General features: G+C 34.9%; 6 protein-coding genes and 6 pseudogenes across 12 annotated transcripts, besides 4 other annotated features; 4 read left to right on the top strand and 8 right to left on the bottom strand.

Annotated features, from left to right (window-relative positions):
• The first annotated feature begins 3879 nt into the window (after positions 1-3879).
• Positions 3880-3907: a mobile genetic element.
• A 2731-nt stretch (positions 3908-6638) lies between these two features.
• On the top strand, positions 6639-7049 carry TVAGG3_0574350 (annotated as a pseudogene). Its single transcript has one exon. A coding segment is annotated over exon 1 (411 nt).
• A 456-nt stretch (positions 7050-7505) lies between these two features.
• Positions 7506-15237: a mobile genetic element.
• Positions 9124-9511, bottom strand: TVAGG3_0574370 (annotated as a pseudogene). The gene has a single exon. A coding segment is annotated over exon 1 (388 nt).
• TVAGG3_0574380 lies at positions 9578-10812 on the bottom strand (annotated as a pseudogene). Its single transcript has one exon. A coding segment is annotated over exon 1 (1235 nt).
• On the bottom strand, positions 12734-14155 carry TVAGG3_0574390 (annotated as a pseudogene). Its single transcript has one exon. A coding segment is annotated over exon 1 (1422 nt).
• On the bottom strand, positions 14311-15101 carry TVAGG3_0574400 (protein of unknown function, DUF4106 family; the record flags this gene model as incomplete). Its single annotated transcript, XM_051238919.1, has 1 exon — positions 14311-15101. A coding segment is annotated over one exon (791 nt), but the record flags the coding sequence as incomplete, so codon positions are not given.
• A 20-nt stretch (positions 15238-15257) lies between the features above and the next one.
• On the bottom strand, positions 15258-15702 carry TVAGG3_0574410 (protein of unknown function, DUF4106 family; the record flags this gene model as incomplete). The annotated part of the gene is made up of 1 exon (XM_051238920.1): positions 15258-15702. A coding segment is annotated over one exon (445 nt), but the record flags the coding sequence as incomplete, so codon positions are not given.
• Positions 15703-16869, bottom strand: TVAGG3_0574420 (protein of unknown function, DUF4106 family; the record flags this gene model as incomplete). Its single annotated transcript, XM_051238921.1, has 1 exon — positions 15703-16869. A coding segment is annotated over one exon (1167 nt), but the record flags the coding sequence as incomplete, so codon positions are not given.
• Positions 16870-17018: 149 nt separating this feature from the next.
• Positions 17019-17572, bottom strand: TVAGG3_0574430 (annotated as a pseudogene). Its single transcript has one exon. A coding segment is annotated over exon 1 (554 nt).
• Positions 17573-18306: 734 nt separating this feature from the next.
• Positions 18307-18344: a mobile genetic element.
• Positions 18345-19146: 802 nt separating this feature from the next.
• TVAGG3_0574450 (attachment subunit-related family) lies at positions 19147-20091 on the bottom strand (the record flags this gene model as incomplete). Its single annotated transcript, XM_051238922.1, has 1 exon — positions 19147-20091. One exon carries the CDS (start codon positions 20089-20091, stop codon positions 19147-19149), a length of 945 nt encoding a protein of 314 aa, XP_051096746.1.
• Positions 20092-20810: 719 nt separating this feature from the next.
• Positions 20811-21282, top strand: TVAGG3_0574460 (protein of unknown function, DUF4106 family; the record flags this gene model as incomplete). The annotated part of the gene is made up of 1 exon (XM_051238923.1): positions 20811-21282. A coding segment is annotated over one exon (472 nt), but the record flags the coding sequence as incomplete, so codon positions are not given.
• A 1899-nt stretch (positions 21283-23181) lies between these two features.
• Positions 23182-27823: part of a mobile genetic element that runs on past the window's edge.
• TVAGG3_0574480 lies at positions 24596-25663 on the top strand (annotated as a pseudogene). Its single transcript has one exon. A coding segment is annotated over exon 1 (1068 nt).
• TVAGG3_0574490 (uncharacterized protein) lies at positions 27409-27801 on the top strand (the record flags this gene model as incomplete). The annotated part of the gene is made up of 1 exon (XM_051238924.1): positions 27409-27801. One exon carries the CDS (start codon positions 27409-27411, stop codon positions 27799-27801), a length of 393 nt encoding a protein of 130 aa, XP_051096748.1.

Genomic DNA, 27823 nt, shown 5'->3' on the forward strand with positions numbered 1-27823 from the left:
TTATATCCCTCAATCAGTTTTGTGAAAGGACACGACGGCATTGCCAGATTCTACTGGAATCATGACGAACAATTGCGATCCTTTGAGAAGAAAAAAAGGAAAAGTGAAGACACACATGCTCCATCGGACATACCGAACAAGATATGGCAATACCTGAATAAGTTCGTGAATTAGAGAGTTCTAAAATTACATAACGTGACGAACCTATTTTTAGAGCAGTTAATATACTAATTGACGAAGGACCACGAAAGCAAAAATGCTTCATTGGTAGTACTTGCTGCTAATTCATGACGGAATATGGAAGAAAAGGACTACAATCTCAGAACCTTTACTCTATTATACAGCCCATTTTGGTATATGGTCGCTACATTTACTTATGCACATGGCAATGATTAAAACAGCCGCAAAACCTCTTGACGGCTTGCAATGACTACAAAAAGAGAGAACAAAGGATCGGTTGAAAACTCCACTACAGAACAATTTTGTAATTTGCAAATATGAAGGAATTGCAAGTGTAACATATGATATTCTGTAATATGAGTATAACCACAACTAACCCTCAAGTCTAGTCTTAGACATACATGGCTTGTATTATCTTCCCTGTTTCATAAAATAAAAGTCTAAACTTATTGACTTGACAAGTGAAAGATAGGCGCAATTTACCAAATTTCAATTGAAACCAATTGTCAATGAACCTTTTGAATATTCTTATCATGTTCTCCTCAAGTGACCACGCTAATCTTGTTAGCAGATGAGAAGAGAAATACCTAACATGACGAATGTTTCACCTTCAACTTGATTGAAGTAAAAAGTGCCCTACATTCAACTCAGAAGGTACCCCATAAATGGCAAAAAATTGCACGTTGCGTCCACAATGATCAAGTATCCGAGGTCATACAAATCTACCTACAGCTAAAGGTCTTTCATCATTTCGACCTAATGTTGTTAAACAAAAGGACTTTACACCATGGTTGAAGATTTAATTGTCCACAACAACAATATCATGTTGAACGTATAAGTGTCATTACACAAACCATTCTTTGGTTAAAAAGTAAGAAGGTCAACATTTTCAAAGCTGCTAATATCTATCTTTTTTAGAAAGAAAGTTTGTATGGAAAACCAAAACTTCCAAAGAGTCGTACATAGCTGAAGAAACTTATTAGTACCAAAAAGATCTGCAAATCAGCACACCTCCCCTTCAATGTTAGCAAATATACCAAAAGGTTGTTCCAGACAATTAGTTCTATGTAAACTTAATCCCAAAAGAGAGTACACAGTTCCACAACGGCGAGTTGTGCGCGTTATGTCTCGAAGATACCAGAGCCGGAACCAGAAGAACTTCAATGAGGGTTGCAAGAAACTTCCAAAGATGCTATCTCAAAAAACCAACTATCCATTGAAAGACAATCCAAATTGACTGTACTCTCCTATTGTATGGATCCCACTGAGGTAGCGTAGATAGTTATTATATGGATACACTAGAAGTTGCTTCGGACGATATCGTTTATATGACTATAAGATCAGGAGAAGATTTCTCAGCCATGATCATAATTGCGAACCAGACTCATCTTTGCGCACTATTCCCACAACTGGAGTATCCTAAGTTTGTTCCTGTACTTTCATCAAGTGTTCAGTGAAGCTCAAAGTACTCATTATGTAAAAACACTTGACTTTATGGATAATTTCTATTTGATCGCGAGCAGTATAGAACATTTGGTCGTTAGTCATGTCTACAAGAGATCTGTCCATTTGGGCGTATAACTTGTGACCGAAGAAGATCAATTGCCGTCCGAAACAAACTTAAGGGTGAAAATTTCCATTAAACACTCAAGAGCCGAACTTGTAAGTCACCCTTGTGAATTTCCGGCGATAGAAGTCGTACCGTATCAACATATTGGAACGAGTTGAGACCATATTCAAGTCCAGTGAATCCGCAAGCCCAAACATCTCTATCCCAAACTGAGTATTATGAGATTAGGAAAGCCTCTCAAAACTCTCCTATGAAAGACTTGCAATGATCTATCTCAATTGATCTGTAAATGAATATCGACCGGAGGTAACTGTCCATTAAGATATCATATTATGCAAAAGTAGTTTGAGTATGCATATATGAGCCAAGTGGTTATGGAAAGCGACCTTATGATGCCAATACAAGGTCAGGTACAGAAGACACTATGTTTTGAAGAGTTTTACTCCTTTGTCTTATTTGCAAGTAGCGAATATCTACTCTAAGGTCAAAGTGGCCTTAATAACCACATTAAACCTATCTTCGAAACATTGGTCTTACCCTCAGTTCGCAAAGAGCCGAGTCCTTGACAACTACAACAAATTTCTTCTCCGAAGTCAAATCCAAAGTCAAGGTTTACTATTGAGAACATTGACGCACTATGACGAACGAAGAAGGTTACAACAAACTCATTGAAATGGGAATGGTCGGTGAAAAGATGTGGGCTGTTTTAAGCTAGATAAGGTATTTTCCGAAGTTCATGTAATATCGAAAAGGAAATATTGGGGCACTACTGAGAGCCGGCACAGAAATAAAAACATGCATGAAAATAAAATTTATTTTTTAAAACAGTGAATTTTTTTAATATTTATTTGAAATGTACGCTGAGTTTGTTATGAACCTCAAGTTGAAGGAAACTGTTTGTTAGATGAGAAATATGAAATGGCATGTACCATTTTAAAACAAATATATTTTTACATATATTAAATGCTTCAGGTTGAAAAACAAAGACAAAACAGTAGCAGATACAAAAACCGTAGACTATATCTTTTACAAAATGCTGGTAGGGACTATTTCAGTATGAAGAAATTTCATCCCGAGCATAATTTGACTATCCAATGCTTGGCTTCAAAATCCTTTCAGATGCAACGCAAATAGGATTTAGAAGAGTTTGTTTTCAAATAGAACTAACGCATTTATGTTCGCAGTATATTTTCATGGGGGCAGTTATGAAGGTTCTGATGGTCTAATAGACAAATTTGACGAAATGAGAATCTTTACAGTTCGTTCAGACGAAAGTCTTGAGAAAACTCTAAATGACTTTCAAACTCAAATGAACAAATATTATTGGGAATTTCAAAAAAAATACGACTCTTTACTAAATGGAACATACTATCTGAAACTAGAATATGACAAGATGAACCTCCACCGTTTCATTTCAAAAGATTGAAATTACCCTCCAAGAGATACAGATTTATTTTGGGAAGTAGACAAACGTTCTTGGGCACAATTTTTCGGTTACTAAACCAGAACGAACCATTACCACCAGATGGTCATTTAAATTTATACTTCCACCAGCAGATTTGATGGTTTATAGTATCATAAGACAAATGGTGGAAGTCGAACTCAAAATAAGAGTAAATTAGTTATTTGCCGACCCAAATATATTTACAAGGCAAAATAATCATATTACATGTCAACCGATTATGCAGTATGTTTTGATAAAAAATTTTATCAAATATCATATTAAAAATTAACATCTATATCTATATCAATATCTACACTATAAATTTTTTTACAATATCATAGATTTCAAAAAATATATTTTCAATTTTTAAATTAATTTATGGTTTCATCAAAATTGTTTTTATTAAAAAGCATGGTTCACAATTTTTACGGTTTCTTTCCAAAAGTTATAAAAAGAGAGTCAATAAAAAATCAACGCGTTCAAAGAGAGGAATCAAAGAAATTGACGAAGTTCCAGAATTTTATTCAAACAATTCTTAATCAATTAACAAAAAACTATACCGAAACTTATCTTACCATCCAATCAAATCACATTACAATACGGAATAAACATTTAATCTTTACCATTAAAATTATATTTATACGTTATTTAATTTTTTACGTCTAAGTTGAATAGGATAATAGCCGAAGATATAAAGTAACTATAGTTTACAAAGCTAAGGAACAAAATCAGCATTGAAACTAAAAATGCTGAAATATTATAATAAATTGAAGAGAAATACTGTGATAGAATACCTAGTTATACTAGATACTATTATAATATGAATTCATTTGTATTGAATATCGATAATAAAAGGAAGGGTATTATTATTGTCGTCTTGGCGTTTTATGACGACAATGCGAAAATTTTCAAAATTAATCAGGATTTTAAGCCAGATTAAGAGCTACTCATATATCATGCGTGTTTGCATACTATATACATAGATGGAATTGATGTTCTTCCTTTATTTAGGTACCGAAACATGCTTGAAAAATCTATTTTTTAGACGACAATGATAATTTTGTCACTTTTCCAGACGACAATAAAACATCCTCATAATAAAAAATCGATGAAATATTAAAATGAGAATAAATTAATAATGAGATTATAAATTAGAATTATTTCTCTTTTATTTAAAATAAAAACTTAGTTCTATTTAAATTCGATAAAGAAGTACGAAAAAGTTGTATTATACGTATGATGTTGCCCGATGTTTGGTAACACTATTGTAGAATATAAGCATATATGATAGAAAAGCAATATGCTTAATATCGAGTAATTCTAATTTTTTACGAAATTATTCAAATACGTTATTTTTTAAAATGAAAAGATAAGCATACCATTATGCAGTAGTTTGCGCACATATACTATGCTGATGAAAGTTGGTCTCTAATTCGAAACTTGAGTCTGTCAAATTGACGTTCAAGTATTAAAAAGTTGTATTTATACGTATGATGTTGCCGATGTTTGGTAACACTATTGTAGAATATAAGCATATATGATAGAAAAGCAATATGCTTAATATCGAGTAATTCTAATTTTTTACGAAATTATTCAAATACGTTATTTTTTAGTTTCAATGCTGATTTGTTCCTTAGCTTGTAAACTATAGTTACTTTATATCTTCGGCTATTATCCTATTCAACTTAGACGTAAAAAATTAAATAACGTATAAATATAATTTTAATGGTAAAAGATTAAATGTTTATTCCGTATGTAATGTGATTTGATTTGGATGGTAAGATAAGTTTCGGTATAGTTTTTGTTAATTGATTAAGAATTGTTGAATAAAATTCTGGAACTTCGTCAATTTCTTTGATTCCCTCTTCCTCGCAATACAACTCCATATCATTAACTTGTATTTAAAGGCTTCCATATACAAAACTATATATAATGTTTGAAAGTTAAATCCAATCTTTTTCTATTTCTAAAAAAATTGAGACCTAAACACGAGATAGCTTTCAGAAAATTTTCAGGGACATTTTTAATCATTTTTTTTATTTATTGTAATATCTTTGTTATTAAATTTGAATTGTTTAATATTTGAATGTAAAGAATTGAATAGTAATAATTTTAGTTTTAATACATAGCTAATTGCTAAGCAAAATAATTAATTTATTGTAATTTTGACATGTAAACTAAATGGGAATTTAGCCGGCCAAATATATGTCACTTTTTGACTTTACCTCACTTCCACCATTTCGTCTTATGACAATAGAAACGTGTTTGACCCTCAAAATGTTATGTGTCATGCAAGTTTCAGTTCAAGCAACAATAGTTTTCTATGTATTGGTAAGGACTTTTATGACTTTGCTTCTAAATTCTACGAACCATCTAGTAACAGTTTCTCTGACTTTCAAGTTTGGTTCACAACAAATGGTGTGCAACATATTATTCCATTGTACTATGACTTTTATCTCGAATTGTCTTTCATATATAACTACGGAAAAGTGCTGAAAAAGTATTGAATGTGAAGATATTAGAAAATAACATTTTTTCTAACATCGTAGAAAACTCATGAAAACAATTTATTTTTGACACTTTCACAAAAAACATAAAAAAGTGAAGTTAAAATGAGATGTTTACTGAACTGGTTGGATGTCGCCTTCTGTAGTTATGTAGAATGGTTGACCAGAGAAGTGAAGGAGACCCTTGAGAATTTGGTTCATTCTTGGGAAAGGGTTCTCTCTGTTTGGAAGTAGTATCCAAGGACGTTTGGCAAAGAACTTTATAATGGCTTCCTTCTTTGCTTGCTTTATGTCGTCGTAGGCTGTCCCGTCTGGTATTTGAATTGGAATTCCAGTCAAAGTCTCGAGCTGAAGTGTAGACCTTCCCGTTATCCAACCGTTAACAAGCTTGCCTTTTACATTCTGCCTGAGGAAGTCTTTAACAAGCTCGTTAAGTTCAATGAGGTAAATTGCCTCGTCGGTAGGTTCGACCTCGACCATTGCTACTGTCAGTAAAAGTACTGCTACTGTCAGAAAAAGTACTGCTACTGTCAGTAAAAGTACTGCTAGTAGCAGTAAAAGTACTTTTTCTGACAGTAAAAAGGAAAATTTGAGAGGGTTTTCGACGATAAAGTACTGCTACTGTCAGTAAAAGTACTGCTACTGTCAGTAAAAGTACTGCTACTGTCAGTAAAAGTACTGCTACTGTCAGAAAAAGTACTGCTACTGTCAGTAAAAGTACTGCTAGTAGCAGAGATTTTTATCGTTGTGGTCCGACAGGACACAAACGAATGTCCGACGTCCCACCAACCGAGTCCATTCCAAACCAGAGGAACCTAAAGAACCACAACAGTCTCCTCAGCAACCTCAGTTCCAGCAAGTACCTCCGAATTACTACCAATTTCCACCTCAAGGTTACTACCCACCACAAGGCTTCCCGAACTACCCTCCTCAGCCTATGCCTTACTTCCCCAACCCTTGGTGTTCCAGCAAGCTCCACCCCAGCAATTCCAATTCCAATCTCAATCGAAGAGAGACCAAGACTTCGAAGAAGGTCTGAACCGTTTACGCAAAGAGTATGCTACAGCTCCAATGGAAGATGACAGGCTTTCAGTCTCTTCCCTAAGGTCGACCAATTCGACTCGTACCACAGATTCGGTTCGTGACCGTGAAGACTACCTCAAGCAGTCTGAGAGACTCTTCATCTTACAGCCATTTACAGCTGGAGCTCTCAAGAACATGCGCAATTACGAAGGTCAGACACCAGCTGGAGACCGCAAAACAGACGTGCTTTACAAGAGCAGTCCAACTGGTCAAGACAAAGACTGAGATAGTCGACTTCATTCTTGCAGCTTGCCCTTACAAGTAAAAAATAAACAATTACGAATTAAACTTTTTACTCTTTCTTTTCTGAGTTGTTTGAGCTGGTTTCTCTTGTAGAAACCTTTCGTACTCTTCCATGGTCATGTAATTGCGAATTTGGTACGCAATTCCAGGTTCGTTGTTTTTGAACCTTATGTATGTAACGCTTCCATCCTCCTCAGGGAAGTAAGCTGCTAACATCTGACAAGTTTTCTCGGTGACTCGGAGCTCATTAAAAATGTCACTTTTTAAACGTTAAGTTTTTAGTCTTATTTTACCCTTTGTTTGTCAAGGTAGTATTGGAGTGCAATTTCTCCAAATTCTCTGTGTCGGAGTTTTCAGCATTTTCCAAGGTGTACCTGGAGAACTCAAAGAAGTTGTCAAGAACATACTGTCATGCTGCTCTTCTGAGTTCGTCGGTATTTTGGAAGTGTTGCACCTTCGAGTCTTCGGACATGAAAAAATGACACTTTTTTCTATTAAACCGTTTTGGCATTTCTCATGAGTGAGTATAGTTCTGCCGAACCATTGGAAGAGAAGAAGTACCCTTGCTGGCAAAAGACAAAAATAGTTGCCTTAGTTGTCATTGCAATTGTACTCGTAATTGAATTCATTGTACTTCTCTTCACGTACATAAAACTCAGCAATGGTATTTGCTTTAAGAAGCTACCATCTTACTAAGACTAAACACTTAGATTTTTCAAGCTTGACTTTTTACAATTTTGAACTTTGTTTGCGTAGATATGAATTCTGAAAGAAGTATGAGGGTCTTGTATGACTTTGTACTTCTCCATAGTTCATGTCTGTCAAACTTACCTGCCATGGACTCTTTCATAAGTTCCATGAAATCGTCTTCGGACAATCCGGGGAAAAGTATTATGTCAGTAAGTATTCTTTTAACATCCTTACTTAAACTCTTTGCTGTCTGTACACAAATGACAACTGAGATGTTAAAGTGTCTGAGCTTCTTAAGAATTCGACACATATCTTGTTCTCTGTTCTTTAACAAAGGATGAGAGGCAAAATCATCTAAAATAAGAAGACATCTATGAGGGTAAGTCTTCCAATCGTAAGATTGCAATTTCTTCGAAATGTATTCTATCTCTTTCTGTTTGTTTCTGAAGTGTTTTCTTCTCTAATATTCTCTGCATTTCCTCATTTGGGTCTTTAAACTTAGAATTATATACTCATTTATAGCATTATACTTCAAAACTCTTTCTTTGGTACTTCTTTATCCAATCTAACAACTCAGTATCCTTTATACATACTAACTTAGACTTCTTTATAAATATCTTTGAACGAATTGACGGTTTGGTCAAATTGACCAGAAGTCGAACAAATGACTACTAACTCATAGAATGGGTTCTTCTCATCTAGTTCTGTTGTTGTGCAGCCATTTTAAGATAAGTGAAAGTCTTACCCGACCCAGGTGGTGCAATTAGACCTGTTATACCATTCTGAGCAAATAAGAACTTGTCATGTATAGGCTTTATCTGAGCATTTTCTAACTTCCTCTTGTTCTTATTTAAAACATTCTCAAATTTTTTGTCAATGTCAGCAAACTTTTTTTCTAACATATTTTTAGAAAAATTAAAATTTTTATCTTTTAGAAAATGTCTAGCGATTTCGCTATCTATATTCGAGACAAGCTTTTCGACAGCAAAACATCTGTCGACCATAAAATCTTACATAGTGTAAACAAGAAAGGTGAATTTGTTCTAAAGTTCTGTTTCTGGGAATATGACAAGAACCATAAAACATTACAAAGAGCAGTCTTAAAATTTGTCAATGACAGACTTGTTGACAGAGATGACGCCGATTGGAAAGATGAAGTCCAACAAAAGTTCTTAGAATGCAAAGAAGACACATGCGCTGTTCTTGAGATGAAATAGAAAACAGAATAGATGAGCTATTAAAGGACAAAGAACTTTTACATAAATATAGTTGCGCCAAATTTGACATAACTCCACCAGAAAAGAAGAAGAGAGAAAAGAAAGAAAAGAAAGTAGAAGAAGAGAAGAAAGAACCTGAACCAGTTCCAGAGAAAAAAGAAATTTGAATGTAAAAATAAAATTTTATTTTTAGAACATTTCTGGGTCAATGTCAATTTCTCTTCTTCTTTAGGAGTAAACACTGCTTAGACTCTAAAATCTTTTTACCCAATTTACCTTGAACTTCTACAACTTTAGACTCATAATATTCATAGTCGTCTGTCTTCTTTGGTTCATAAGGTATAACAAGTTTGTATGCTTTGCCTTCTTTAAGGTTTGAGAACCTTCTGTCAAAACTTTCTTTGACTGTCAACATACCGTCAATGTATAAGTCTTCAAAAGTTGCACCACTTTTTCTAACAACAGCAAACTTAACTGGTGCAATGTTCCAAATTTTGTCAAATGTAGACTTTTCAAAATTGTAGAAGTAAACATTCAAATATGCGAATGGAGCTAACTTATCTTTGACTTCTGTCATGTACTTATTTACTGAGATGAATTTTGCCATCTTTTTCTATCGGATAAAAAATATTTTTTTTAAAATTTACTCAGAAAAAATTTTCTTTGTATATACACCATTCTGAACATCTAAAAGACTTTTGACATTTGCCAAGAATGTACGTTTAGAAGCTGCCATATAACCATATTCTTGACAATATTGTTTATACGAATCGTATAATGACCTTTCATCTAAACACTCAAAGTCGCTTTCTTCTATGAACAGTTCATATACACTCTTGTTTGCTTCTAACAATGTTTGTCTCTCTTCGGTATGTGGAATTTGTCTTGGATTGAACTTAGAAATATCTAATGTCATAAAGTATGAGAACAAGTGGTTGTAAAAGTCAGATGTCAAAGTTTCTGCTAAGTCGTCAAAATATTCTGTATCTTGCATATGAGAATCTGACGTTCTGACAACTACATATCTTCTGTCAGAACTTTCTAACTTCATCGGAACAGCATTGTTTGAAACCATAATGAAGTTTGCAACATTCTCACAAACTCTTGAGTCTTTATACTTTCTTTCAACAACTCCAACTTTATCTGTTATAAGACTCTTCAAAGCATCTGAGTTTAAAACTTTTGTTGTATCTATACTTTGAAGTTCATTGCAAACTATAAGTTTCATATTCTCTATTGAGGAGTTAAACTTGCCACAGATGTTTTCTAAGTTTGTCATATTCGGATTCGAATAACCTTCTAACAGTTTGCACAAAATATCTGTAAAGAATGTGTTCTTACCTGTTCCTTGTTTTCCAATTATAATGAGAGCAGTTTCATTCTTAGCACTTGGATGTTGTAAGATGTTTGCAAACCAACATAAGATATACTCATAAACCTTTTCGTTTCCATTGCATATAATTTCTTTGACATGGTCTAACCAAGCTTCTATAATATTTTCTTTCCATTCTACTTGTTCATATTTATATCCAGTGAAGATAGAATAGAAGTTTGGAGAAGGTGTATAGAACTTTATACTCGAACTGAAAAATCTTCTAACTTTGACAATAAGATATCCCAAGCATCTAACATCTTCATGCCAACTTGTACGACTTTTATTTTCTTAAGTTTCTGTCTACATTCTTGTTCAGACACTATTGTTGCTCTTGGTTTGTTAAAGACAACATCACATTCTTTCATGACATAACATTCTGGGGCAGAGTCAACATAAATGACTAAACGTTTCAAATTCTCGACTGCTTTGTTATAGTCTCTAAATGGACACATATTTCTGAATGCTTGGAAGTCATAAAAATCTGAAACATCTATTCTGTACATTTTTATAAAAATAAAAAAATAATATTTTTTTATTCTTGACTTTGTTGTTCCATTTGTTGCATTTGTTGTTCTTGAGCTATTTGTTGTTGAAGTTGTTCTTGTAATACAATACTTTCCAGTTGCATCTTCCAATTCGAAACTTTCTGCCGTCATTGACAAATACATAGGACATAAAAGTTTTACAGGAACAAAGTTTGCGTCAACTAATGTCAACGTTATACTTGCCAAAGTGTTTGAGTTCACTAAGGTTGAAAATTCTGCATTCGAATGAACAATAGGCAAACCAGCAGAGAAAGTATTGTTTATACGCATAAGTATCTTTTGGTCATAATAGTTTCTGTCGACATTCGAATAACACTTTGAACCTAAGTTTGAAACAATATATAAGATTGGTGTGCTTAATGTCAATGGAATAGACATTCCTTGTATGACACCTTTTCCTGTTATAGGAAACTGTTGGTAGTAAAAACCAGAAATAAGTTTTGTATTATAGCTCATATCGTTTATAGTAAACTCAGTCGGACATCCAAACATAATGAAACCTGCTCTAGTTGCAGCACATGTTACACCCGTCCTTAAAGTATTAAATAAGTCAACAAAACCTGTTGGTGGTATATCTGAGTAAGTATCTTCAAAGGAGTATTTTTTACCATTCACAACAATAAAGTCTTCTGGTGTCAAAAGAGCAAAAACAGGCTTTAGTCGTCATTGTGTTTAAGGTTAGTTTACAATATCGTCCTTGAGGACTTTGTAAGTTTGTTGTTATAGAATTATATGACTCAGGGTTTTTAGTCGTAATAGTATAAACCATTATGTCTTCTGCCATTTACTTAGCAAATAAACTTTAATGAAATGTTGTGGTCGTCAAATATTTTTTATACGTCTGGGAAACTATATTTTAAGTTCAACGTTTCACCTCCTTTCATAACGTATATCTTGTCAATGGCATTATATGAAACACCCACAGCAACTAATGTCGGGTTCTATTTCTTTGATGTTTATATCGTCTGCCTCTGTCAAAAGTTTCAATAGTTCTTTCAAACTTCATGAGGTGCAATGACATATGAGTTCACTTTTACAGGGTTGTGTTCGACCAAGTTTAACATTATACTTAAAGCTTGACAAATCTTCTCCTGAGTTTGAAGTTTTGTCTTTCAGTTGTTGGTAGTCGTTTCGAATATCTGCAACAGAACTTAAGTCTCTGCTAACTTCAGGATATGTTGGTTCTTTTACAGGAACAATTGTTATACATTTTCGTCTTCGTATGGTTTCCCCACTTCAACATCTCTGTCTTTGACATTGACAACAACACTTTGACTGTTTGTTGAGTTGGTGAATTTAACTTCACATCTGCCACCGCATTAAACCTTTTGAAACACTTACGCTTCTATTTTCGGAAATGACATTTTACTTAGAATAAAAAGATGGACGTATTCGGATATCTTATTGAATTGAAGCAGAACAAAGTTTACTCACAAACAATACAAATACATTGACAGAATAGTTCTTTACACAAACAATGGAAAATGTTATAGAATAGCAATATTTGCTGAACCAAAATATTTTCATAAAGCAAAGAAAGTTGGTATAACTGAAATGGTGAAAGTTCTTGAAGCAGACAAAAAATATAACTTCAAAACTGACCGATATTTCTAAAGGTAAGTTTATAATACAATATTATGTCAAAACTGGCGTACTGTCAATATTTGACGAGAGAAGTCAGTTCAAGAACAACTTACTGACCTGCTGCCAAAATCTGCTCGATGGAAGCTGTCGTTATGCCAATCTGAGGAGCCCAGCAGGTTTCTTCGAACGAATCTTCAAAAAGAGCATCTTCCGTGAAAAGTGCTATTGGTTTTGTAAACTTCTTTGCTCTCAATTCATCTGGACCGTCTCTGTCACCAGTATATTGTATTTGTACAGTACCAACAGTTGAAATACCACCCATAAAGTCTTCTGAGTCAGCAAATGGAATGCCAAGCCAAAAGTTTGAACGGTCTCCATTTGTATATTGAGTTTTTGACCTCCTGTATAGAGTCCATACTTTCACATATGGCATAATAGAACTTTGCATTTCAGGTTAATGGTTGTTGTGAAGTTGTTGTTAAAGTTCATAGCATCTAATGTCAAGTTGTATGACCTCATATCCTCAACTGTAGAATATTCTTCTCTTGGATAATATTTGCCATCTATGTTTATATGATATTTAATACCAGGGTTGTAGAAACAAGAATAGTCATTTATGTTCGTCTGAACAGTACAAACATAGTATCTGCATGTTTATTGCAGTTATTAAAGCAATATCTGTTCTTGCACCTGGGTCAGCACTTTGGTTTCCAACTTCACCTGCAAAGTCTTTGACAGATATTTGGTGTATAGGGAACATAAGTGGAACTGCAATATATTTGGCAGCTAAAGCATTTGAAATATCTGGGTCCAACATATAGACTGCAAGTCTGCTTTCTATTCTCTTGCATTCAAACTGTTCGCATGTGAACTTAACTGGGTCCCAAGCATCTCCAGCAGCATTAAAATAACAGTTTACTTCAGTGTTGAGGTTTGAGAAACCAAAGTCTAAGTCAACTTTGTCTTTGCAAAATTCGGCGAATGACGTTTTATTTGTTCCCTTTACGTCTGTAATAGTGAATGGGTCTTGTGTTGGTGCAATGACTAAGTTATTTTTGCTTGGAGTAAGTTCGATAGAAATTTTTCCTGCCCAGTTTGGCAAGTATCTTAAAAACCTGAAGATGAGGAAAGATGACAAAGGAACTCTAAGTTTCAGTTTTACTTTGGTTACTGCTGCTGCAGTTTGTCCAGAAAGGTCAACATAAACTCCTGGAACGTTAGGGTCAAGTCTTCTTATTTTCTCAATAGTTGCATACTGGTCTGTTTGTTCTCTAGCTTGTGGTTGTACTGAGTTTCTCAAAGCGAACCATTCATAGTTTGCCCATGTTACTGTTTGAACTAAGTCAGAGTTAGAATATATCTTATATCCCATAAAAACTTCTGGAGCATATTGGTATCCGACATAGAAAATTCCATTGCAACCTTTCTTGTCAGACAACTTGGCAGAAGGTTTTATTTCAATGTCTTGTTCCACGTATAAGAATGAGTTGTCAATAGAAATAATATGAAACCTGTCGCAAGCAATATCTACTGTTGTTGAAGAACCTTCTCCAAACTCACCTACGTTTCCATAAGAAACACAGCAGTTGTATATTCGTAAGTTCCAGGAACTATTTCTGACCTTCTAATGGCATTGTCGCATTCGTTATACCATTCGGAAACATTTCCGTTCATGGCATCCAAAAACTGTTGGCGTTATATTCTGAGCGGCGTACATTTCATATGGGTAAAAATATTAGAATAGTTGGATTTATATATCATAATAGAACCCACTCGGACCAAGCTTTACTTTCTTCCTGACTGAGTTTTTAACTCTTCTTTTTTCCTTCATTGCCACTACTTTCACTAGATGAAGTTACTTCTTCACTACTTTCACTTTGTTCTACTCTTCTCTTCTTCTTTGGTGTCGCTTTTGGTAACTTGCCCTCTGCTTCAAGTTGTTGCATCTTTGCCTCATGTTCACCTAGTATGTTGTAAATTTCCCATGTCCTTTTTGCCTTTGGGCTCTGGTCGCCCATCTCAGGTAACCTATATCCTAGAAAGATTTTGTCATAGTTTGTATTTGAGTCTTCGTGTATTGTTTGCATGACTCTTTCCTGAGTTTCCGGTTCAAGCTCTTCAAACAGAGCTTGTCCATATGGAATAAGCTCGTTTCCAAATATATGTTTTTGTAGCCATTCTGGTTTTCTTTCCATGTTACCAATAATATCTTTTGTGAATGGGAAAGCTTTTACCCAATGTTCCAGTCTTGCGTCATTTATTTCTGTAGTTGGTTTTATTTTGTCAAGGAACATGTTTTTCAATACTAACATTTCATTTGGTACTGTCCATTTGAGTTTTCTTAAATATTCATCCATTCTCGGTTCATTGTCTGCAAAGTAAGTTTTTATGACATTTTGCAAACTTTCGTTTGCAAGGTCATGTACAATAGGTTCTCTTCCTTCTCTCTCCCTAACTCTCTTTCTAAACTCTTCACCAAATATACCATCTCTATGGTTCTGTGTAGTTCTTTGAGATAAATGTTCTAGAACGTCAGGTGTTATATTTCCCTCAGCCATGTTCATTTCATACTGGTCCAAAATATCTGCATCTTTCATATCTTTCAATGGCATTAAAGCCGCGCTGAAAATACCAGCTATATCTGGTTCACCATTCACTTCCATTGCGTCTACAACTTCTTGGAATTGAGGTTGTAAGTTTATGAACCAACTATCCGGATTAGCTTTATGACCCCATCTCATTGTAGTTCCATAGTCTGCAGAAACAAAAAGTAGGTTTGTTTCCATATTGGTTAGGTTCTGAATGAACTTTAAACAATGTTTCATTTCTATATGTTTTGTTGAAATTTAACCTTTTATTTTCACCGAGTTCAGCCAAAGATTGAACGTTATATGGTCGTAAGTAAAAAGGATTATTGTATTTGCGTACATTTTCTTTCAGTACTTCCATTCTATGCTGAATATTTTCATCTGATGTTGGAGTCTTTTGTATGTCGGCGAACATTTTTCGATATTCTTCTACTATGTCAGCCGAATTTTTCTTAGACTCTTGGAAAGATTCCATATTCTCCGCATACACTTGTTGAGGGTCAAGATTTTTCGGCTGTTCCAAATCTTCATCTAGTTCTGTGAAGTTAGTTTCCAAAGGAGGGACTTGTTCGTTTCCTTCAGGCTCTTCTAGCTGTTGTTGCTGAACTATTTCTTCCATGTCTGGTTGTATCTGAACTTCTTCCTGTTGAGTTTCTTGTACCTCATCTGCTGGCATTTCATATATTCCGAGACCGTTTTTAACAAGTTCCCTATCTAAGTCATCCGGACTCATAAACCTTTCTTCTTTCGTTCCGTCTCTATTTTTTACGCGTTTCATGAAGAGAGTTGAATTATCATTTAGCTCTGACACCAAATATCTCGGAGTAAATTCATTCATGTCATTTGGATGATATGCTATTAAATCATATCCCTTAGCGAGCTTGTATTTTCCAGGTTTGAGATTATATCCCATTTGATACTGAACCATAAAGCTAAATAGGTTCGGGTCAGTATTTCCTTCCTTGAACTTTCTAATAGCTTCTTTATATCTGTCACTAAAGTCAAGAGTATCTGGGTAACCATAATCTTCCTTAAGCATTTTTAAGAATTCTTGGTTTCCTTTTTCTCTACTTCTTTTATGTCCTTGCTCTGTTTGTGGTTGTTGTTGTGCAGGGTTTTGAACTGTTGGTTGCTGTGCTGGTTGTTGTGCTGGTTGTGGAGGTGGTTGTTGTGCTGGATTTTGAATTGTTGGTTGTTGTTGTTGTGCTGGATTTTGAACTGTTGGTTGTTGTGTTGGTTGTTGTTGTGCTGGATTTTGAACTGTTGGTTGTTGTGTTGGTTTTGGTGCATGCCTGTGTCTGTGTCCATGTGACGATGTAAATGTTTTAGGTAGTCTTGGTGCAGGTGCTTCTCTTGGAGGGTTTGGTGGTATATAAGTTCCACCAGCTGGCACATATGTTCCATCTGCAGCATAATGTCCTACCTGACTTTTCGTTTTTAAGAAAGCATTTACTAGGTCTGTTTTGGTCTGTTGTAACTCTTTTTCTTGACTTTCCACAACAGTTGCTCTAACGGAGTCATAGGCACTTTGAACTGCCTGTCTCGTTGCTGCATCTGTTATTTTCGTCATATTTTGTGCTACTTCTCTTAACTCTTTGTCGAAACCTTCAGACTTCAGTTTCTTTCCAGCTGAGAAGTCGTTCACTAGTTTCACCTTACTATGAAGAGCTTCGAAGGCATTCTTAAAGTCGGCATTCATTAAAGCTTCATTTGAACTGTCTTCATCCGCTTGTATTTTTGTCCTTATTGACCCTATAAGTTGGGCTGCTTTAGCGTTGGCTTGGGCATCTAACCAGTCATTATTAGCTTTTATAATATCTGCGCTTTTCATTGCCTTTTGCATGGCCGCGTCGTTATTTTTACTTTCTTGTGCTAAGTTTTCATACTGTACGGTTTGGTTTTGCAACTGTAAAAGTTTTTCTGCCTTTACATTTGCTTCAACTTCTTTTTTATACTCATCGCTATCTATATATGTCTTCAGGGCTTTTTGTTTTATCTCTTCATCTTTCAGTACTTTATATTGAGTAGTATGGTTTTTCAAATTTATAACATCTTGTTCCATTTTTGCTACTTCTGCTGCTTTTTCTGACACTTTTTTCGCATATTCCTCTGTACTTAGTTCTTTCAGTTGTTCTTCTTTCTTCTTTTTCTCTACGTTTAACTCATTGAGTTTCTTTGTGTGTCTGTCATATTCTTAGTTTCTTTTCGTTTTCACTTATTTGTTTCTGTATGTCTATGTTTGACTTTTTGACATCTGTTATTTGATTTTTGAGTGAACTCAAATTCATTTGACTTTGAGGGTTATAAGCTGTTCCGTCTGCAGCTCCACCATAGCCTGCCATTTTCGCTAAAAGTGCCGCTCTTAAACCTCCACTCTGTGCACCAATAACTCGGTTTAAAAGCATAGGGTTGCTTGACATTTGTTGCAACATAGTGGGGTCATTCATCATTTGTTGTTGCAACTGTTGTTGTGGTGTCAGTTTTACTATTGGATGTTTCAATGCTCCCTTCCTCTTACGTATATTCTTACGTAGCTTACGTGGCATTTTAAGTGAAGTTAAAAAGCGGTTTTTGACAGATGTTTATATGACACTTTTTGTTCAGCACAAAAAACTACTCGGTCAAAGTGTTGTCAGTTTTGTAAAATAACCGTCCTATCTCATTCTATAAGGGAAAAAGGCTTCTCAAAGTATACTTCCTTGGAACGCCTGTAACTTTTCCTGTAGCGACGATAGACCCTTACTTGTCCGGACAAAGTTATACTATTTTGAGTGCTCTACCAAAAAGTCACCGGCTGGCTCGTCCTCAGAAATTTTTTATGGGATAGAGGGCGCAACGCGCCTGGAAGCCCTCCGAATAAAAACTTCATTTATACTAAACATCTTCAGGGCTAGAGGGCGCAACGCGCCTGGAAGCCCTCCGAATAAAAACTTCATTTATACTAAACATCTTCAGGGCTAGAGGGCGCAACGCGCCTGGAAGCCCTCCGAATAAAAACTTCATTTATACTAAACATCTTCGGGGCTAGAGGGCGCAACGCGCCTGGAAGCCCTCCGAATAAAAACTTCATTTATACTAAACATCTTCGGGGCTAGAGGGCGCAACGCGCCTGGAAGCCCCACTACTTTTTTTTAATCTATTATTATATATAATGTAATTATGAAAAAAAAAATAAAATGACCCGCATATATTAATTATTTAGATTGCAAGATTCAAAAAAGCTATTAAAATTAGAGACTGAATAAATAGCGGATTGATTCATATGGATTTATGTAATTATTGTTGTAAACAGAAATTCATCAAAAGTGACACCTCAGAAAAGCTAAAATATTGAATTTTTGGAACTTTTGATAGAGCACGTTTTTAAATATTAATTAAAGTAAATGTATATTTTGTAAAGATCCTTTTTAATAAAAAATAAAATTTTGAAGAAGAACACAAAATCTTCTGAAAAATAATATCACATAAACTCATATTATTTTCTAATATATAACTATTTTATATAAAAATCAAATTCAATGATCTTAAAAGCGAAGGATAAACCTCAAAATTTACGAATATAATGAGTGGGAATATAATGCTTATCTATCATAAAACCATATGAAATATCAATTTTTGCTTTACGCCTAATTTTTGACGACAATTAGCAAAAAATGTTAAATGTTAACACTCAGTCCATTTGAATATGAAAAATAAAATTGACTTTGATTAAATGTTTTTATTTATCATGCAATTCTTCTTGCGACCAAAGATTTGAATAAAAGTTCAAAAAAATAAGATAGCTTAAAAAAATAATATACGGTAGTGTTTACTAATAGATGAATAGTATATAAATTCTATTAAAATGGATTTGATCCAAAAAAATATAAAACCAAAAATAATTGTTATAATTTAAATGAAGAAGTAATTTAAAACGATTTTATTTATGATCAAATTTTATATATTTTTTTGGATCAAATCCATTTTAATAGAATTTATATACTATTCATCTATTAGTAAACACTACCGTAAAAAAAAAAAAAAAAAAAGGAAGTGGGGCTTCCAGGGGCTGCGCCCCTTCTAGCCCTAAGAAAAACCTAGAGGAGAACTAAAAAAATTATATAGTAAAAAATTAAAGTTTTTATTCGATAAGAACGACATCGCTATCGTTTTCTTCTTCCTCCTCCTCTTCTTCATAGTCAGTATCTGATGGCTCTTTGTCAGCCACATGACCAGCAACAAATATTGAGACAAATTGTTTCTTTGGTTTTGTTAGCAGGAACTTTTGATGGTCGTAGAACACGAATTCTACATTTTGAAAATGTTGTGCTGAGTATTCTGTGAAATGGGAAATTGGAATTGGTTCTCCCATGCCAAAACCAGCAATGGACGCGAACAAAACATCGTCTTCGACTCTTGCAGGTTTGTCAATTGCAACAGTAGTTATTATGTGGGGTTTTCCTTCACATCCTGCAAGAGATTGTACATGATAGATTGCTTTTTCTTCTCCCTCAGGAACTGAAAGTGTGAAATGGAATGAGAGTTCTCCATATTCATTTGCTTCTTCGTAATAGTTGTATGTTGTAGGATACACCAATTGAAATTTTCCTATTCTTGTTTCCCTCAGGTGTTGTCTATATTGCTTGGGAAAACATAAAATAAATTGCTCTATAGCTTGTGTTGCTATTAGATTGGTTGTAACTGGTAATTTTGAGGCGAAAAGGTCTACAAGAACACCGGGATTTTTTATGTCGTTTTCAATTGGTTTAACAGATTCTATGACTTTGTTAAACATTTCACTATAATCTGTGTTGTCTTCGACCCCCCAATTGTTAAGAAGTTTATACAACAATTTCAGTCTTTTCATGGCGTATTTTCTTTGAATGGATTCGGGTAGCGAGAGGTTACAGTCGTCGCTTTGTGTTTCGTTACTCGAATATTGTTCAAGAGAAATTAAATCTTGAAATTGTGCTCTTGTTAACATACTTGTAGAACTATGTGAAACTTGTTCTGGTGCTGGTTGTAAATCTGTTTCAGATGTTTCTGTTGTGTTTTGAGAAGAAGAAGAACTCAAATTGTTGGACAATTTGTCTTGAATTGTAGAACTATGTGAAACTTGTTCTGGTGCTGTTTGGACAACTGTATCTGTTGTTTCAGTGTGTTTTGAGAAGAAGAACTCAAATTGTTGGACAAATTGTCTTGAATTGTATGAGGAAGTTGCTTTGGTATTATAGGAGGTCGTAAGGGTTTTGAGAATGGTGAGACATAAGTTGTAGGAACTTTAACTGCAGAGGTAGTCGACGAATTGTTTGCGACACTTTTTCTTCCTTCCATTATGAAAAATAAACTGTTTTTTTCGGACTACTCATAGAAAAGTTTAAAATAAACCGTTTTTACCAACGGAGACCCCCTCTATTTTTTTTTATTTTTTAATAGTTACCGTTGGAAAACCGTTCCATCTCAAATATTGAATGAACTATAAACGTTTTTTGTTTTCTATATATACTTTTTTGTCCAACGGTAAAACTTTTTACACAACGGTTTTTGAGAGTCGTCGCCGTTGACTTTTTTGTAGAGCACTCAAAATAGTATAACTTTGTCCGGACAAGTAAGGGTCTATCGTCGCTACAGGAAAAGTTACAGGCGTTCCAAGGAAGTATACTTTGAGAAGCCTTTTTCCCTTATAGAATGAGATAGGACGGTTATTTTACAAAACTGACAACACTTTGACCGAGTAGTTTTTTGTGCTGAACAAAAAGTGTCATATAAACATCTGTCAAAAACCGCTTTTTAACTTCACTTAAAATGCCACGTAAGCTACGTAAGAATATACGTAAGAGGAAGGGAGCATTGAAACATCCAATAGTAAAACTGACACCACAACAACAGTTGCAACAACAAATGATGAATGACCCCACTATGTTGCAACAAATGTCAAGCAACCCTATGCTTTTAAACCGAGTTATTGGTGCACAGAGTGGAGGTTTAAGAGCGGCACTTTTAGCGAAAATGGCAGGCTATGGTGGAGCTGCAGACGGAACAGCTTATAACCCTCAAAGTCAAATGAATTTGAGTTCACTCAAAAATCAAATAACAGATGTCAAAAAGTCAAACATAGACATACAGAAACAAATAAGTGAAAACGAAAAGAAACTAGAATATGACAGACACACAAAGAAACTCAATGAGTTAAACGTAGAGAAAAAGAAGAAAGAAGAACAACTGAAAGAACTAAGTACAGAGGAATATGCGAAAAAAAGTGTCAGAAAAAGCAGCAGAAAGTAGCAAAAATGGAACAAGATGTTATAAATTTGAAAAACCATACTACTCAATATAGTACTGAAAGATGAAGAGATAAAACAAAAAGCCCTGAAGACATATATAGATAGCGATGAGTATAAAAAAGAAGTTGAAGCAAATGTAAAGGCAGAAAAACTTTTACAGTTGCAAAACCAAACCGTACAGTATGAAAACTTAGCACAAGAAAGTAAAAATAACGACGCGGCCATGCAAAGGCAATGAAAGCGCAGATATTATAAAAGCTAATAATGACTGGTTAGATGCCAAGCCAACGCTAAAGCAGCCCAACTTATAGGGTCAATAAGGACAAAAATACAAGCGGATGAAGACAGTTCAAATGAAGCTTTAATGAATGCCGACTTTAAGAATGCCTTCGAAGCTCTTCATAGTAAGGTGAAACTAGTGAACGACTTCTCAGCTGGAAAGAAACTGAAGTCTGAAGGTTTCGACAAAGAGTTAAGAGAAGTAGCACAAAATATGACGAAAATAACAGATGCAGCAACGAGACAGGCAGTTCAAAGTGCCTATGACTCCGTTAGAGCAACTGTTGTGGAAAGTCAAGAAAAAGAGTTACAACAGACCAAAACAGACCTAGTAAATGCTTTCTTAAAAACGAAAAGTCAGGTAGGACATTATGCTGCAGATGGAACATATGTGCCAGCTGGTGGAACTTATATACCAGCTGGTGGAACTTATATACTAGCTAGTGGAACTTATATACCACCAAACCCTCCAAGAGAAGCACCTGCACCAGGACTACCTAAAACATTTACATCGTCACATGGACACAGACACAGGCATGCACCAAAACCAACACAACAACCAACAGTTCAAAATCCAGCACAACAACAACAACCAGAGCAAGGACAACAACCAACAGTTCAAAACCCTGCACAGCAACCAACAGTTCAAAACCCTGCACAACAACCACCTCCACAACCAGCACAACAACCACCTCCACAACCAGCACAACAACCAGCACAACAACCAGCACAAACAGAGCAAGGACATAAAAGAAGTAGAGAACAAGGAAACCAAGAATTCTTAAAAATGCTTAAGAAAAATTATGGTTACTCAGATACTCTTGACTTTAGTGACAGATATAAAGAAGCTATTAGAAAGTTCAAGGAAGGAAATACTGACCCGAACCTATTTAGCTTTATGGTTCAGCACCAAATGGGATATAATTTCAAACCTGGAAAATACAAGCTCGCTAAGGGATATGATTTAATAGCATATCATCCAAATGACATGACTGAATTTACTCCGAGATATTTGATGTCAGAGATAAATGATGATTCAACTATCTTCATGAAACGCGTAAAAAATAGAGACGGAACGAAAGAAGAAAGGGTTATGAATGCGGATGACTTAAATAGGGAACTTGTTAAAAACGGTCTCGGAATATATGAAATGCCACCAGATGAGGTACAAGAAACTCCACAGGAAGAAGTTCAGATACAACCAGACATGGAAGAAATAGTTCAGCAACAACAGCTAGAAGAGCCTGAAGGAAACGAACAAGTCCCTCCTTTGGAAACTAACTTCACAGAACTAGATGAAGATTTGGAACAGCCGAAAAATCTTGACCCTCAACAAGAGTATGCGAGAATATGGAATCTTTCCAAGGAGTCTAAGAAAAATTCGGCTGACATAGTAGAAGAATATAAAAATGTTCGCCGACATACAAAAGACTCCAACATCAGATGAAAATATTCAGCAAAGAATGGAAAGAACTGAAAGATAATGTACACAAATACAACATCCTTTTTACTTACGAGCATATAACGTTCAATCTTTGGATGAACTCGGTGAAAATAAAAGGTTAAATTTCAACAAAACATATAGAAATGAAACATTGTTTAAAGTTCATTCAGAACCTAACCAATATGGAAACAAACCTACTTTTGTTTCTGCAGACTATGGAACTACAATGAGATGGGGTCATAAAGCTAATCCGGATAGTTGGTTCATAAACTTACAACCTCAATTCCAAGAAGTTGTAGACGCAATGGAAGTGAATGGTGAACCAGATATAGCTGGTATTTTCAGCGCGGCTTTAATGCCATTGAAAGATATGAAAGATGCAGATATTTGACCAGTATGAAATGAACATGGCTGAGGGAAATATAACACCTGACGTTCTAGAACATTTATCTCAAAGAACTACACAGGAACCATAGAGATGGTATATTTGGTGAAGAGTTTAGAAAGAGAGTTAGGGAGAGAGAAGAAGAGACCTATTGTACATGACCTTGCAAACGAAAGTTTGCAAAATGTCATAAAAACTTACTTTGCAGACAATGAACAGAGAAGGGATGAATATTTAAGAAAACTCAAATGGACAGTACCAAATGAAATGTTAGATTGAAAAAACATGTTCCTTGACAAAATAAAACCAACTACAGAAATAAATGACGCAAGACTGAACATGGGTAAAAGCTTTCCCATTCACAAAAGATATTATTGGTAACATGGAAAGAAAAACCAGAATGGCTACAAAACATATATTTGGAAACGAGCTTATTCCATATGGACAAGCTCTGTTTGAAGAGCTTGAACCGGAAACTCAGGAAAGAGTCATGCAAACAATACACGAAGACTCAAATACAAACTATGACAAAATCTTCTAGGATATAGGTTACCTGAGATGGGCGACCAGAGCCCAAAGGCAAAAAGGACATGGGAAATTTACAACATACTAGGTGAACATGAGGCAAAGATGCAACAACTTGAAGCAGAGGGCAAGTTACCAAAAGCGACACCAAAGAAGAAGAGAAGAGTAGAACAAAGTGAAAGTAGTGAAGAAGTAACTTCATCTAGTGAAAGTAGTGGCAATGAAGGAAAAAGAAGAGTTAAAAACTCAGTCAGGAAGAAAGTAAAGCTTGGTCCGAGTGGGTTCTATTATGATATATAAATCCAACTATTCTATATTTTTACCCATATGAAATGTACGCCGCTCAGAATATAACGCCAACAGTTTTGGATGCCATGAACGAAATGTTTCCGAATGGTATAACGAATGCGACAATGCCATTAGAAGGTCAGAAATAGTTCCTGGAACTTACGAATATACAACTGCTGTTTCTTATGGAAACGTAGGTGAGTTTGGAGAAGGTTCTTCAACAACAGTAGATATTGCTTGCGACAGGTTTCATATTATTTCTATTGACAACTCATTCTTATACGTGGAAACAAGACATTGAAATAAAACCTTCTGCCAAGTTGTCTGACAAGAAAGGTTGCAATGGAATTTTCTATGTCGGATACAATATGCTCCAGAAGTTTTTATGGGATATAAGATATTTCTAACTCTGACTTAGTTCAAACAGTAACATGGGCAAACTATGAATGGTTCGCTTTGAGAAACTCAGTACAACCACAAGCTAGAGAACAAACAGACCAGTATGCAACTATTGAGAAAATAAGAAGACTTGACCCTAACGTTCCAGGAGTTTATGTTGACCTTTCTGGACAAACTCAGCAGCAGTAACCAAAAGTAAAACTGAAACTTAGAGTTCCTTTGTCATCTTTCCTCATCTTCAGGTTTTTAAGATACTTGCCAAACTGGGCAGGAAAAATTTCTATTGAACTTACTCCAAGCAAAAATAACTTAGTCATTGCACCAACACAAGACCCATTCAGCATTACTGTAGCGGAACTGGTGGGCCAAGTTCTGTGACTTTTGCAAAGACAAAGTTGACTTAGACTTTGGTTTCTCAAACTTCAACACTGAAGTAAACTATTATTTCAATGCTGGTGGAAATGCTTGGGACCCAGTTAAGTTCACATGCGAAAAATTTGAATGCAAGAGAATAGAAAGCAGACTTGCAGTCTATATGTTGGACCCAGATATTTCAAATGCTTTAGCTGCCAAATATATTGCAGTTCCACTTATGTTCCCTATACACCAAATATCTGTCAAAGACTTTGCAGGTGAAGTTGGAAACCAAAGTGCTGACCCAGGTGCAAGAACAGATATTGCTTTAACAACTGCAATGAAAATGCAGATACTATGTTTGTACTGTTCAGACGAACTATAAATGACTATTCTTGTTTCTACAACCCTGGTATTAATATCATATAAACATAGATGGCAAATATTATCCAAGAGAGAATATTCTACAGTTGAGGATATGAGGTCATACAACTTGACATTAGATGCTATGAACTTTAACAACACATTCACAACAACCATTAACCCTGAATGCAAAGTTCTATATGCCATATGTGAAAGTATGGACTCATACAGGAGGTCAAAAAACTCAATATACAAATGGAGACCGTTCAAACTTTTGGCTTGGCATTCCATTTGCTGACTCAGAAGACTTTATGGTGGTATTTCAACTGTTGGTACTGTACAAATACAATATACTGGTGACAGAGACGGTCCAGATGAATTGAGAGCAAAGAAGTTTACAAAACCAATAGCACTTTTCACGGAAGATGCTCTTTTGAAGATTCGTTCGAAGAAACCTGCTGGGGCTCCTCAGATTGGCATAACGACAGCTTCCATCGAGCAGATTTTGGCAGCAGGTCAGTAAGTTGTTCTTGAACTGACTTCTCTCCGTCAAATATTGACAGTACGCCAGTTTTGACATAATATTGTATTATAAACTTACCTTTTAAATATCGGTCAGTTTTGAAGTTATATTTTTGTCTGCTTCAAGAACTTTCACCATCTCGGTTATACCAACTTTCTTTGCTTTATGAAAATATTTTGGTTCAGCAAATATTGCTATTCTATAACATTTTCCATTGTTTGTGTAAAGAACTATTCTGTCAATGTATTTGTATTGTTTGTGAGTATAAACTTTGTTCTGCTTCAATTCAATAAGATATCCGAATACGTCCATCTTTTTATTCTAAGTAAAATGTCATTTCCGAAAAATAGAAGCGTAAGTGTTTCAAAAGGTTTAATGGCGGTGGCAGATGTGAAGTTAAATTCACCAACTCAAACAAACAGTCAAAGTGTTGTTGTCAATTTCAAAGACAGAGATGTTGAAGTGGGGAAACCATACGAAGACGAAAATGGTATAACAATTGTTCCTGTAAAAGAACCAACATATCCTGAAGTTAGCAGAGACTTAAGTTCTGTTGCAGATATTCGAAACGACTACCAACAACTGAAAGACAAACTTCAAACTCAGGAGAAGATTTGTCAAGCTTTAAGTATAATGTTAAACTTGGTCGAACACAACCCTGTAAAAGTGAACTCATATGTCATTGCACCTCATGAAGTTTTGAAAGAACTATTGAAACTTTTGACAGAGGCAGACGATATAAACATCAAAGAAATAGAACCCGACATTAGTTGCTGTGGTGTTTCATATAATGTCATTGACAAGATATACGTTATGAAAGGAGGTGAAACGTTGAACTTAAAATATAGTTTCCCAGACGTTATAAAAATATTTGACGACCACAACATTTCATTAAAATTTATTTGCTAAGTAAAAATGTCAAAACTTCTTGAAAGATGTTTGAAGAAAAATAATATAGACTTTATTTCATGTAAAGGACTTTACACACTTTTGAACGATATGAAAGACCCTGTTTTGTTTGTTCGTGTAGACACAGGAAAGTTCTATGTCTTTACAAAATATTTGAACTTCTTAGACAGAGAACTTCAAGAAACGCCATGTGAAAGTTTAGATGAAGTTCTTCTCCACTTTCAGAAAAACTTTTAAATATATATAAATGGCAGAAGACATAATGGTTTATACTATTACGACTAAAAACCCTGAGTCATATAATTCTATAACAACAAACTTACAAAGTCCTCAAGGACGATATGTAAACTAACCTTAAACACAATGACGACTAAAGCCTGTTTTGCTCTTTTGACACCAGAAGACTTTATTGTTGTGAATGGTAAAAAATACTCCTTTGAAGATACTTACTCAGATATACCACCAACAGGTTTTGTTGACTTATTTAATACTTTAAGTACGGTGTAACATGTGCTGCAACTAGAGCAGGTTTCATTATGTTTGGATGTCCGACTGAGTTTACTATAAACGATATGAGCTATAATACAAAACTTATTTCTGGTTTTTACTACCAACAGTTTCCTATAACAGGAAAAGGTGTCATACAAGGAATGTCTATTCCATTGACATTAAGCACACCAATCTTATATATTGTTTCAAACTTAGGTTCAAAGTGTTATTCGAATGTCGACAGAAACTATTATGACCAAAAGATACTTATGCGTATAAACAATACTTTCTCTGCTGGTTTGCCTATTGTTCATTCGAATGCAGAATTTTCAACCTTAGTGAACTCAAACACTTTGGCAAGTATAACGTTGACATTAGTTGACGCAAACTTTGTTCCTGTAAAACTTTTATGTCCTATGTATTTGTCAATGACAGCAGAAAGTTTCGAATTGGAAGATGCAACTGGTGAAAGTATTGTATTACAAGAACAACTTCAACAACAAATAGCTCAAGAACAACAAATGCAACAAATGGAACAACAAAGTCAAGAATAAAAAAATATTATTTTTTTTATTT

The sequence above is a fragment of the Trichomonas vaginalis genome, chromosome II (genome assembly GCF_026262505.1).
Source record: "Trichomonas vaginalis G3 chromosome II, whole genome shotgun sequence".
Lineage (NCBI taxonomy): Eukaryota > Parabasalia > Trichomonadida > Trichomonadidae > Trichomonas > Trichomonas vaginalis.